Source organism: Ambystoma mexicanum, chromosome 7p (assembly GCF_040938575.1).
Source record: "Ambystoma mexicanum isolate Mex_15411 chromosome 7p, UKY_AmexF1_1, whole genome shotgun sequence".
NCBI lineage: Eukaryota > Metazoa > Chordata > Amphibia > Caudata > Ambystomatidae > Ambystoma > Ambystoma mexicanum.
The window spans coordinates 900,658,643-900,672,770 of NC_090939.1; the positions used below are offsets into that span (position 1 = coordinate 900,658,643).

The window sequence follows — 14,128 nt, forward strand, 5'->3', positions numbered from 1 at the left end:
AACATGACAGGGTTGGTGACTGACTGACTTTAGGCCATCAATAAACTCATGTCACTTGTAGGGCCATAAAGAATTGTCCTGAAGGGGGCCGCATTCGGCCCACGATCCGCATGTTGAGCACCATTGCATAGCACACATAGAAATAAAATTAAAAAAAAAGCAAAGAGCAGGAAAGCTAAGTATACACAAATAGTGGTGTGCCAATATTAAAAGATGAACATCTGAGGACGCTATTTGCTGTAGAATCGCCACTTTGCGGTCTCGAGTAGAGAAAGGTCGCAGCTCATCTGTGGAGACCCTGGCCACCGTTTATATTCCAAGGCAGATCAGAGTCACTGTCTGCACAGTGTAGGGTCAGCAGCGGCTTGGACTGAAGAGCCTTTTCCAATCTCGAGAATTTACAGCACCTTGTCAGTCACACCAATGAACACAACAACTAATGATATTGAAGGGGGAGGGAGGAAGCCACCAGCGTGTTCTACTACTACACAGCCAGGTCGCATCCATCTATAACATGGGGGAGCAAAATCTAAATGCATTGTACCTACACCCATCTGCACATCCATACATACATCCCATACTATTACATGCCCATTTAGTTGTATGTATAAAGGACATGGCGTTTAAATCAGAAACAAATATATACTGTGCGTCCAAACAGTACTCTGGGCAATCCCGCAAGCAGGTAACTGGGAACATTATCAATCGAAAATGAACCAAGTGATGTCAGCGGACATGGCCCGACCTGGGGACAATGCAGATGCGTAAAGAATATTTGTAAGGGTATGTCAATGTAATTAATGTGATGGCAGGGTAGAGGGGATTCAAGGAATCAGACATTGGGCCTCATTACACGGAAGGCGGTAAGGGATTACCGGCACCGGTAAGGGCACCGGTGCCGGTAATCCCTTACCGCCCTAATACGAGGTCCCTTAGCGGGTCCCTCCCCTGACGCTATGGAAGGGACCCGCTAAGGGACTTCAGAGCTAATAACGGTGCCGCAAATTGCGATACCGTTATTAGCTCCTTCCCCATTCCCATTGAGCTCTGTGGGGGCTCGAATGGGGAATGGTTCCCGGAATGGGGATTTACCGGTCCCGCCAAGGTAGGAATGACCTGGTAAGTCCCCATTCTGGGAACATGGACCCGGAATGCGGTAAGGGGGTAGCCATGGCGCTAATAGCGCCATGGCTACCGCCTACCGTGTAATGAGGCCCATTGTGCTGGGATGGTGTGGGGGCCCTTGCAATGTGAGGAAGAGGGAGCTTGAGGGCAATCTTCAACACCTGCATGCTGGCATTGGTCTTGATTTCGGATCTGTGATGGGTCTGTGTGTGCAAACCTCTTGCAAGTGCCTCTCACCACCCACCTCACTTTTACTGGGAGGCTGGCCCATGTGTTCCCCCTCACCTGGAAACTTTGAATCGGGGTGTGGGGACCCACCTGCCAAACCCTTATTCTCCCTGACTCCACCCAACCCCCCCCACCCCCCGAAGCCCTACTTACCATGCTGCTTAGCGATCACTACAAAATTTCACAGACCATTACTGCAAGGTAGAAAGCCTCAAATTGAAAACAACGGATTTATATGAAAACATAGATGTGCGTTTGGGTTGGGGTATTTATTAAAGTGGCGGGATGTGTGGCGGGGCTGATGTAAAATGTGCTGTTTTAAATTTTCTACCTCGCTGTAAAAAACAAAGCCCCCCCACACACCCTCAAAAATGAATCGATATTTTCACCCCAAACCGTTCATTATACAGCTTTCTGGGTGGTGCTTGCTGGCGCATTGAGCCAGCATGCAGCAGTCCTTCATTTAAGTGTTATGGGGTTTCATTGGTGCCGAGTGAGAAGGAGCGATATAAAGAGGATGCAGAGAGGAGGTCAGAGAGGTTGAGAAGCTTTCTAGAATAGGGCAGTACGAGGTGAGGAGTATCAGGTGATGAAGCCGTCAGGTAGAGGCCGAAGGGGCTAATCCGGCTATGAATACATTTTAGGACAAGTAGCAGAAATGTGTTGATGCCAGCCAATATGGAACTAGTGGGGAAAGGTGCGTCATGAATATGAAAGGTTAAAGGGGATGCAAGCTCTATGGTTGAGTCTTTTGTCAAAAGCAGCAAAAGGGCAGAGATTAAGGCGCAAGAGACAGTTCTATCTGTTGTCCTGTTGAGCGGAGGAGAGTCTTTGTGGCGTTGTAGGTGAGAAACGGATGAATCTTCCTAATATTAAGTAGGTTATTCTTGTTAGTGGTAGAGGAGATTAATTATTGGATCTTCAGTTTGCTGGTGAAATGGAGCCCAAGATTGTGAGCCTTGATAGAGTGGGTGAGGAGGTCAGAGGGAAAGGGCCTTGGCAAGTGGGAGGGGTATTTTGGACAGGGAGGAAGCAGAGTTTGTTCTCAGAGAAGTTGAGTTTAAGCCAGCTAAGTGTCATCCAGTAGTGGATTTGCAAGAGACAGTCAGATCTTTAAGGAGAGGTCTGGGGTGAAGGCATGAATAGAAGATTTGCAAAGAGATTATATGAAAATTTAAAGGAAGAGAGGAAAGTGAGGGTTTCACAAATCTTATAGATCTTGGAAGGGAAGTGTGGGCAAAGTTATAAGCAAAGAGGGGAGAGGAACTAGGTTTGGTCGGACCAGCATGTCTTGAAAAGAAGAGGCTAGTTTGGGGGAGTGAGCGTAGTGGAGGAATTAACTTGAGGTAGCTGTAATTGGCAGCGGTAGATAGGGGTCTGCAACCTTTGTCGCTCCAGATGTTTTGGACTACAACTACCATCAGCCCTAGCCAACACAGCCAATTGTACGGGATTATGGAAGGCATAATCCAAAATAGTTGGTAAGACAAACGTTGCCGACCCCCACTGAACAGCCACAGAGTGCCAAACGGTGTTCCTGTAGTGGGATAGGAGAAGGGTGGAATGAGATTTTCACAGTGGCACAGGGGTAAGCAGATGTTGGTCTTGAGCTGGGGGTCTTGATCTCTGGGATGATCTAGAGCTGCAGGCCATGTCTGATCAGAGTAAAGGTTTTAGCTGACTGGTGGTTCGCAAATTGGGAGCTTTGTAGCAGGTACACGCCATTCAAGGAATGTTCAATGAATGAGGCCTGAAGCAGAGATAAAGGATAAGAGAGGATATGACCTTGTCCAGGTAGGGCACAAGGTTTAAACTTTTGTTTTGGACGTAAATGGTTGAGATAAGGGAAGGATGGAGCAAATGAGAGGTAAAGTGAATGCGCAAGTGGTCAGATGGATTAGAGTCAATAGAAAGGCTTATAATTGTAAATAGGGTGATAGAAAGTGGAGAAGGCGGCCTTGCTTTTGAGCAGGTAGGTAGTAGATAAAGGCCAGAGATTAGCAGATAAAAAAGAGACGAGCTCGGATAGGAGCAACACATTTGGCAAGAGCAATAGGGGCATTGATGGGAAGGCACTCAAGAAAGTAATTGAGGTAGGGAAGAAAGAGATGAGGTAGCTAGGGGGCCTGCAGATCAGTGATGGTTGTGGATGCAAATAGTCGGGTGGCAATGTGCTACAAAACGGTGGAAGAAAGTCAGATGGCAGAAATGTGGCAGAGGGGATGGCCTTGTTACTCTTAACTCAATTGATGGTTGATAGGTGTATGGTTTCAAATTAATCACAGCAATCAACAATGCTGTAGGCAATCCTCCAGACCACATTGTTTCAGCCTGCCATGGCATTACAGAAGGAAAGAGGCCATTTGCAAATCAGTCTAGGTCCCACCCAAAAAGGTGCAGTCCATCCCAAACTGCTAGGTCACAACCCTGTTGGACAAGACCAGAGGGAAACAAGAGAATGTTTTAGCCTCACTGGACATAATCAGTGAGATATAGGTTTGGGCTGTAGGCGAAGCAGGCTCATGACCCATGGGGTCGCATCTGAATAAGCCCAGGGACTGCATCTCTCCTGCTCTAAAAAGTCTTCACTGGCTCCCAGTTGCTGCACGGATTAAATTCAAATCCCTCTGCATCATCCACAAGGCTGTCTGTGCCTAGGGACCTCACTATCTTCAACTTTATCTCACTAAATACTCTCCCTCCAGACCTCTACGTTCCTCTGGCACCAACTCTTTGTGGTAAAACGCTTTGCTAAACAGAGGACAGGAGGTCCACCGCGTTCCTCAGCGTTTCTCAGCTGGCTCCCTACTATGGAACAGCCTCCCCCTCCCTCTACGCCCTGAGCAGGACTTCCTTAAATTCCAGAAGCTCCTCAAGCCCTTCCTCTTCACCTCCTCCTTCCCCTCTTGTCTCCTCTGCTCATCTTACAGTTGCTGCGATTGGTGTCCTGGGCCCTTGTGCATCCTTGTGACCCATGACCTACCACACCCGATCGACCTGCCTCTGTCTACTCTCAGCAAGTGCCTAGGCACTCCCTCCGTTTGGAGGCTCGATCTTACACCCAACACGGCTCCAGGCCGTGGAGCACTTGCCACACCATGCACTTCCTCTGTTGCTCACTCACGAGCACAGACACTCCAGCACCTACTCCCTCTGCCCTCTTCCTTGCTGCACTTGCACGTTCTGAATTACTCACAAGGCATAGTAGGTTTGTCCCTTTTTCCTTTCCCCTGCTCTGTTGTGTATTCAATATGTTATGTATCACTCCTTTGTTCCCACCCTTTGCCCTGTGGGCACTTTGAAACAGTATGTACTGGCTGTATAAGCACCTAACAAGCGAACAATAAATAAATGAAATAAAATGAATAAGTGAAGGTTGATGGCTTCATCAGATAGCACAGCGAGCTGAGCGCTTGGATGTTACGCTCACCTGGTATCCAAAGGGACGCCACCCAGCCCTGGTTGGATGATTTGCACTCTCGAACCCTCTCCTGGTCCCTTGGTAAGGCCTCTGGTTAAAGATGGGTCTTAATATTGTAAAAGGTGGATTCTCCGTCCTGCTCCTCATGGCAGGGGCGCGTAGATGTCGGGGGCGAGCAGCGACCAAGTTACTTCACTGGTGCAAGCCCCCCTGTGGGAATCCAGGCCTGCTGCGACTCCGTAGGTTTGCTGCTTTACAGTCTTTATATGCAGTTATGTTCCTCTTAGTTTGAATAATAATGTCTTGCTTCTTTCCTTTTAGGTATGGAAAGGTATTTTGGTATTGTCATGCAGTTTGAAGATGAGCATGGGCCGGTAGGCGAAAGCGCAGTGTGCGCGATGCTGTCTGGTGAGTAATGCACGATGTGCGGTGCTGTTTCGCCTTTTATATTGCTAACCTGTGTCTTTTCTCTCCTTGCAGGTTGCGATGTTCCTCGCTGAACGCCGTAATGTGCCAGCAATGATACTGACCAGGAGATGACTACCCAGGTAAGAATTGTGTGGCTTTCTTCATTTGGGAGGAAAAGTGAGTAAACGCTTACTAATGTCGTCTTTCTTTCTCCTCTTTCCAGGTTATGGTATTCCAGGATGCATGCAGTGCCGGATGATGGAGTTCGTACCTTCAGGTGAGTGGAACTGAAGTCAGCGATGGCTTGAAGACAGGATACTGTTCCAGGTAAGTTTGGTAGTATTCTTTCTCTCTCTGCAGGTCCTTGGTTTCAGGTAAGCTGGCATCAAAGAACTGGACACGGTGAGTGTTACGCTGCCCACAGCAGAATACCGTGAAACATGTTCTGCTATTTGGGTGCGGTTTAAATAGTCTCAGGTAAGTTAGTCCAGGTAAAATAGTCCCAGGCCTGCCACACCGAAAGTAGTCCAGGTAAAGTAGTCCCAGGCCTGCCACACCCAAAAGACTAGACCGCATAGCTCAGTTCCTTGTAACTGAGCTATGTGTGTGCCTCCATGTTGGCTGAACCCCCCCAAGTTAAATAGTCCCAAGTAAATAGTCCCATTCTAATGTTGGTCTTCATGATGGTTATGAGCCTGGTGTCAAAGGCGCCAGGACTGACTCCAAGAGAGTCTTGGTTGAGGTTTTAAGGCCTTTGACCTGGCCCAAACTGCAAGACTGGCTTGCCAGTGAGGGTCAGGGGTAAGGGTCATGACAGTCAGTTACTGTAGATAGTGGGTCCCAGGAAATGTAACCATAGTTAAACCCCTTCAAAATCTCATTACAATTTTACCCCCGAACCCCTGCCATTGCCTCAGGAAGCAGAAGATATCTTTGTCACCGTTAAGCAAGCTCTCGCAATGGCTCCGGCTTTAGGTGTGCCGGATTACAATAATCCTTTGTGCTGTACTGTGATGAACGCAACGGCTGGTTGGATGATTTGCACTCTCGAACCCTCTCCTGGTCCCTTGGTAAGGCCTCTGGTTAAAGATGGGTCTTAATATTGTAAAAGGTGGATTCTCCGTCCTGCTCCTCATGGCAGGAGCGCGAAGATGTCGGGGGTGAGCAGCAACCAAGTTACTTCACTGGTGCAAGCCCCCCTGTGGGAATCCAGGCCTGCTGCGACTCCGTAGGTTTGCTGCTTTACAGTCTTTATATGCAGTTATGTTCCTCTTAGTTTGAATAATAATGTCTTGCTTCTTTCCTTTTAGGTATGGAAAGGTATTTTGGTATTGTCATGCAGTTTGAAGATGAGCATGGGCCGGTAGGCGAAAGCGCAGTTTGCGCGATGCTGTCCGGTGAGTAATGCACGATGTGCGGCGCTGTTTCGCCTTTTATATTGCTAAGCTGTGTCTTTTCTCTCCTTGCATGTTACGATGTTCCTCGCCGAGCGCCGTAATGTGCCAGCAATGATACTGACCAGGAGATGACTACCCAGGTAAGAATTGTGTGGCTTTCTTCATTCGGGAGGAAACGTAAGTAAATGCTTACCAATGTCGTCTTTCTTTCTCCTCTTTCCAGGTTATGGTATTCCAGGATGCATGCAGTGCCGGATGATGGAGTCCGTACCTTCAGGTGAGTGGAACTGAAGTCAGCGATGGCTTGAAGACAGGATACTGTTCCAGGTAAGTTTCGTAGTATTCTTTCTCTCTCTGTAGGTCCTTGGTTTCAGGTAAGCTGGCATCAAAGAACTGGACACGGTGAGTGTTACGCTCCCCACAGCAGAATAACACAAATCATGTTCTACTGTTGGGGTGTGGTTTAAATAGTCTCAGGTAAAGTAGTCCAGGTAAAATAGTCCCAGGCCTGCCACACCCAAAGTAGTCCAGGTAAAGTAGTCCCAGGTCTGCCACACCCAAAAGACTAGACCGCATAGCTCAGTTCCTTGTAATTGAGCTATGTGTGTGCCTCCATGTTGGCTGAACCCCGCCCAAGTTAAATAGTCCCATTGTAATGTTGGTCTTCATGATGGTTATGAGCCTGGCGCCAAAGGTGCCAGGACTGACTCCAAGAAAGTCTTGGATGAGGTTTTAAGGCCTTTGACCTGGCCCTAACTGAAAGGCTGAATTGCCAGTGGGGGCCAGGGGCAAGGGTCATGACAGCACTCCCCCCACCCCCAAGGCCCCTCTCACGGTGGCACTTCTGCCTGGTCCTGGTTTGGCTGGGTAATTCTGATGGAACTTTTTAATTAAGCGAGGTGCATGGATGTATTTACTAGTTTCCCATGATCTGTCTTGAGGGCCGTATCCCTTCCAATCAACTAAGTAGTATAGTTTGGATCCGGTGTATTTTGAATCTAGGATATCCTTTACTTCAAACTCTGGTTCTCCGTCAACTAATACTGGTTTTGGCGGTGTTGTAACCTGAGTACCGGGTTGTACCGGTTTCAGGAGTGATACGTGAAACACAGGATGTATCTGCATAGTGGGTGGTAGGGCTAATTTAACTGCCACTGGATTTATTATGGATTCAATAGAATAAGATCCCTGATATCGGGGACGAAAGGTCCGAGTCCCTTTTATGGGCACATATTTTGATGCTAACCAGACCTTGTCTTGTCTCCAATTTTATAGTCGGGGGCTTTACTAAAATGTTGGTCAGCAAATTTCTTTTGTCTGATCTTGGCTTGGAGTAAATGTTCTGCTGCTTCTTTGAAGGCCTGGGAAATAGTCGTATGTAGGGTTTTAACCACTGGCATTTCCAAAGGGGTTGGGCGATCCAATTCTGAAGTATGTGGATGTCTACCATATATAGTGTAGAAAGGGGTTTGTCCAGTGCTGGTGTGTAATTAATTAATATAGGCATATTCAGCTATCCATAACAAGTCCTTCCAATTTCTTTCCACTTGATGTAACATGCCACGTAAGTATTGCTTAAGGGTTTGGTTTGTTCTTTCTGTTTGGCCATCCGTTTGAGGATGGTGACTTGTGGATATTCGAATGTCAATTTGGGACATTGAACAGCATTTCCTCCAGAAGTTGGATACAAACTGACTACCCCGATCTGAGATCAAGACCGATGGAAAGCCATGTAGCCGTACGATTTTCTCCAGGACTACTTTTGCTAAATTGGATGCATTTGGAAAACCCTTAAAAGGAATAAAGGGTTCCATTTTAGAGAACAAGTCTACAACTACTAAGATGGTGTTGAATCCTTGACTGGGAGGTAGATCTGTAATGAAATCAAGGGACAGTGTGTGCCATGGTGCAGGAGGAATTTCCAATGGTTGGAGAAGACCAACTGGTTTCTGCTTTTGGGACTTGTTTTGTGCACACACACCGCAAAATTGGATAAATTGTATGATGTCTTATTGCCATGTGGGCCACCAATAGTTTAGTTTTACTTTAGCTAGAGTTTTGGCAATTCCAGGATGACCTTCAATCAGGGAGTCGTGATAACCCGAAATAACCTGCTCTTGTAAATCTTTACTTGGCAAGTATAGACGGTTTCTAAAATATGGTAACTGGTCTTTAATGGTGTAATGTTCTCCTTGAGTACACCACTCTTGTGAGAAAGTGGGATCCATTAAGAGTTTGATCTTGTTTTGGAGTTTAACCTGTGTCAATGTTGTCGTAAGACCCAAGAGTTTGTCTTCTGGAATGATGGCTACTGGATCTGGAGTTATGTATACCTTTTCATCAACACCCATGCGGGACAAGGTGTCAGCCTTTCTGTTGCGGACTCCAGGCCGGTAGGTGATCACATAGTCATATTCAGTGAAGAAAAGAGCCCACCGCAGTTGATGTGATGATTGAGCCTTTGCTGTTTTTAGGCATTGCAGGTTTCGATGATCAGATATGACCGTGACAGTATATCTAGCACCAAGGAGATAGTGTCGCCATGCCTTGAAAGCTGATTTTATAGCCAAGAGCTCTTTGTCTGTGATAGCATAGTTGAGTTCAGGAGGTGAGAATTTTCGTGACCAGAAGGCCACAGGGTATAACTGGCCATTTCCTGGGCCCCTTTGTGAGAGAACAGCTCCCATAGCCATGCTAGAGGCATCTGTTTCAACTATATAAGGGAGGTCTCGGCGAGGATGCCGTATAACTGGAGCAGAAGTGAATTTTTTCTTAAGTTCTTGAAAGGCCTTCTCTGCTTCTTCGGTCCAATGGAACCTTTTATTGTTTTTTCGCAATAGTGATGTAATTGGATGCACTATTTGGGAAAAATCTGGGATGGATCGGCGGTAAAAGTTTGCAAAGCCCAACATACTCTGGATTCCTTTAAATGAAGTTGGTGATGGCCAGTTAAGAATGGCATCTACCTTATGCCTATCCATTCTGATACCTTTTGGTGTGAGGATAAAACCGAGGAACTCCACTTCGGTGACAGGAAAAGAGCATTTTTTGACTTTAGCATACAGTTTATCTTGGCGGAGTTTAGTAAGGATGGAGCGGACATGCCTGTGATGGTCTTCTTTTGTAGCAGACTACACTAAGATGTCATCAATGTAAACCAGGGCGCAAACGTCGATTAACTCCCGCAAAACATAATTCATAAAGTACTGGAATGCAGCAGGAGCGTTTCAAAGTCCAAAAGGCATTACCTGGTATTCATACAAGTCGTATTTGGTACGAAAGGAGGTTTTCCATTCGTCTCCTTTCTTCACTCGAACAAGATGGTACGCCTGCCTAAGGTCCAGTTTGGTATAGATTTGGGCGTCTTTGAATTGATCCAATAATTCGGGAATAAGGGGCAGTGGATAACGTTTTTTTACTGTGATCTGGTTTAATGCGCGATAGTCGATGCAAGTCCTCAAATCTCCTTCCTTCATTGGTACGAAGAATAAGGGACTGGCTGCCGGTGATTTAGATGGGCGGATAAATCCATTTGCCAGGTACTGATCAAGATAAGATTTCAAATGGAGGTTTTCGGGTTCAGTAAGTGCATACATTCGACCACAAGGAATTTGCGCACCAGGTATGAGGTCGATCTGACAATCGTAGGGCCTGTGCGGTGGTAGAGTATTGGCTTGTTCTTTCTGGAACACGTTTTGAAAATCTTGGTATTCAATTGGTAGAGTACTAGTCACACCTAGTACAATCGCCGCCGTACTGAGAGTAGAAGATGTACGTAAGTCTGTTTTCCCATTTTCTTGGTAATAACAGGTGCGAGCACAATCATCGGAAAAGGCCAACTTCTTGGCACGCCAATCTATTAGAGGGTTGTGAGCTACCAACCATGGCATCCCTAGGATTATTCGAAACTGAGGAGCTTTGATGAGATCGAATGCAATAGATTCTCGGTGTCCATCCTGGCACAGTAGGGTTAGTGCTGCTGTACATTGGGTTACTGGTCGGAAGCTATTTCTGTCCCATCAACAGTAGTAACTTTTTCAGTAGTCGACTTAGAGCATAAGGGAAGCCCCATCTCTACTGCCAGATCTTGGTCTACATAATTCACAACTGCTCCACTGTCTATGTATGCTTCGACAGCATGCATCGAGAAGGTTGTTGGTGATTGATCAAAATTACTGGTAATGCAAAGTGTGAGGTCTGTGGCTCATCCTTCTCACTCGACAAGCGGACCTCTACGCTTGCCAGGCTTGGTAGTTTTCCGACTCCTTGTTATTATCTTCCTTCTCTGTGACTCCAACAGTTCTCCTTGGTGGTTTCACTGGACATTCTTTGAGGAAGTGGCCTGATTCTCCACAATATAAGCATAATTGCTGTTGCCTTCTCTTGTCTCTTTCAGTTTTAGTTAAAGGGGGCCGTACACCTCCGATTTGCATGGGTTCTACTGTGTTTTCCAATGTACGTGGAACATTATCCTTTGACCGGACACACACAGCTCGAGTGTCTAACCTTATCCGGTCCGCTTTTCGGTCTTGTAATCTGTGATCTAATTGCACCACAAGGTTAATGAATTCTCCACAGTCTTTAGGTGGGTTAACCACTTGAACAAGGTTATCCTTTAGTTCCCCTCGTAGACCCCGATGAAATAGTGTGGTCCTTTTTTCCTCAGACCACCCAGCTTCAACGACTAGTCTGTTAAATGTTGCTATATATGTAAGCAAGTCTTGACTTCCTTGACAGAGTGACAAAAGTTTGTTGTTTAATGCTTGGCCTTCGGTATGACGAGCAAAGAGTTTTTCCATTTCCATCTGGAAACCCCCAAAGTCATGTAACAATGGGTTATCCTGACTTACCAATGGTACTGACCAATCTGCAGCACTGCCACTCAGATATGACAGGACAAAAGCAACCCACGCTTGGTCGTTAGGAAAAGCCCCAGGTCTGCAAAGGAATTGAATACGACACTGGTTCATGAACGTTGCGTACTTCTTGGGGTCCCCTGTAAATCGTTCAGGTGGAGCTAAAGGAACTGCCCCAGGAAGGGTTATTTCTCCTGGATTGGTGGAAGGAGTTGGTACAGGTGCTGGCGGAATGTTACCAGGCAATGGGGTCTGTCCTGCCTGTGATTGGAGCAATTGTCTACTTATTTAGTCGGTACGATCCTTAGTAACAATCAAATCCCTCCTAATAGCGTTGGTTTCTTGCCTGGCTGAATGTACTTCAGTGCGTAATTGTCCCAACAACTGAACTAACTGGCAGTCTCTGAAGTCTCCATGACGCCCAGGTGGATAATATTATTGAGTCTTTGCGTTCTGTTACGCTCACCTGGTATCCACAGGGACGCCACCCAGCCCTGGTTGGATGATTTGCACTCCCGAACCCTTTCCCGGTCCCTTGGTAAGGCCTCTGGTTAAAGATGGGTCTTAATATTGTAAAAGGTGGATTCTCCATCCTGCTCCTCGTGGCAGGGGCGCGTAGATGTAGGAGGCGAGCAGCGACCAAGTTACTTCACTGGTGCAAGCCCCCCTGTGGGAATCCAGGCCTGCTGCGACTCCGTAGGTTTGCTGCTTTACAGTCTTTATATGCAGTTCTTATGTTCCTCTTAGTTCGAATGATAATGTCTTGCTTCTTTCCTTTTAGGTATGGAAAGGTATTTTGGTGTTGTCATGCAGTTTGAAAATGAGCATGGGCCGGTAGGTGAAAGTGCGGTGTGCGCCATACTGTCCGGTGAGTAATGCGTGATACGCGGCGCTGTTTCGCCTTTTATATTGCTAACCTGTGTCTTTTCTCTCCTTGCAGGTTGCGATGTTCCTCACCGAGTGCCGTAATGTTCCAGCAATGATACTGACCAGGAGATGACTACCCAGGTAAGAATTGTGTGGCTTACTTCATTCGGGAGGAAACGTGAGTAAACGCTTACTAATGTCGTCTTTCTTTCTCCTCTTTCCAGGTTATGGTATTCCAGGATGCATGCAGTGCCGGATGATGGAGTTTGTACTTTCAGGTGAGTGGAACTGAAGTCAGCGATGGATTGAAGACAGGATACTGTTCCAGGTAAGTTTCGTAGTGTTTTTTCTCTCTCTGCAGGTCCTTGGTTTCAGATAAGCTGGCATCAAAGAACTGGACACGGTGAGCATTACGCTGCCCACTGCAGAATAACGCAAAGCATGTTCTGCTGTTTGGGTGTGGTTTAAATAGTCTCAGGTAAAGTAGTCCAGGTAAAATAGTCCCAGGCCTGCCACACCCAAAGTAGTCCAGGTAAAGTAGTCCCAGGCCTGCCACACTCAAAAGACTAGACCGCGTACATCAGTTCCTAGTAACTGAGCTATGTGTGTGCCTCCATGTTGGCTGAACCCCCCCAAGTTAAATAGTCCCAAGTAAATAGTCCCATTCTAATGTTGGTCTTCATGATGGTTATGAGCCTGGCGCCAGAGGCGCCAGGGCTGACTCCAAGAGAGTCTTGGATGAGGTTTTAAGGCCTTTGACCTGGCCGTAACTGGAAGGCTGACTTGCCAGTGAGGGCCAGGGGCAAGGGTCATGACAGCATACTGACATCTGTGCGCAGCCTGCTGATGCAGGTTTGAATCCCGGAAGGGCCAATTCAGCCTTTCATCCTTCTGAGGGCGATAAATTGAGTACCATATAAACTGTTATCTCAGCGCTTAGAGGACTGCAGGGTTTGTAATGCTATTTAAAACTAGATATTATTATTTGAAGGGTGGGCTTGTGCAGAAGCTTGTGATTGAAGCAGAGTGAATTCAGGGAAATGTGGTCCTCTGGGGCCTATGTGGTATGCATTCTAGAATTTGAAGGAAGGTGCATGTGCTTTAACGAACCCCACACCCTCATACAGTTGTGTTACACAGTAATCTAAATCCTCTCTCTTCATAACTCCAGTGACATTATATTCATAATGCAAGTGTTTGGGGAAAAGATGGGAAGGAACAATTCACTAGAAAGGCTGAAGTGAAGAGGATGTAGCTCAGCAGAGGTACTGCCTGCTGCAAAACTAAAACTACAAGCTTGCAATGGATTAACCGTTTCACTAGCGAAGCAAAACGACCAGCGAGACATGCTTATAGGCATATTAGCTAACATATACAAGTCACATGATGAATATATGATACAGATCAAAGAGCTAAAACCTAAAGAAGATGCATAGGGCAAGGAAGCTTTCAAATGAAAAGCACAATTATAAGTCAATATCCATTAAATTATTTGAAAATCCAGTTACAACCATACATAACCATTAAAAAACAGTCCTAAAACCACAACTGCAAATTATGGAAGTATACCTTTGGTGACTGGCTGCACGTGCTTTGCTCCTTGTTCCAGTTTCACATCTAGATACAATGTTGGTGTTCGGGTATACACCTTGGACTGGGGAAGAGAAAGCAGTTTCATTTAAAACGGAACAAATGTGCAATGCAATCCCTCAGATCACTCACAGCACCTTGTCTCATCGCATTCAATGAGACAAGGGTGCATTCATTGTTATTAAATAACAATCTCTGAGAGCAATAGAAATAAAGAATTCACACCGTTAATTTGG

At 46.4% G+C, this 14,128-nt stretch overlaps 1 protein-coding gene across 5 annotated transcripts in view; it reads right to left on the reverse strand.

Annotated features, from left to right (window-relative positions):
* The window catches only part of PIR (pirin), a 720,875-nt gene that overhangs the window by 365,400 nt on the left and 341,347 nt on the right, over positions 1-14,128 (reverse strand). For all 5 annotated transcript variants that reach the window (XM_069637176.1, XM_069637175.1, XM_069637179.1 and 2 more), the window contains exon 6: positions 13,872-13,956. In XM_069637176.1, the coding sequence (XP_069493277.1) occupies positions 13,872-13,956 (85 nt within the window). The remainder of the gene's footprint in view (positions 1-13,871; positions 13,957-14,128) is intronic.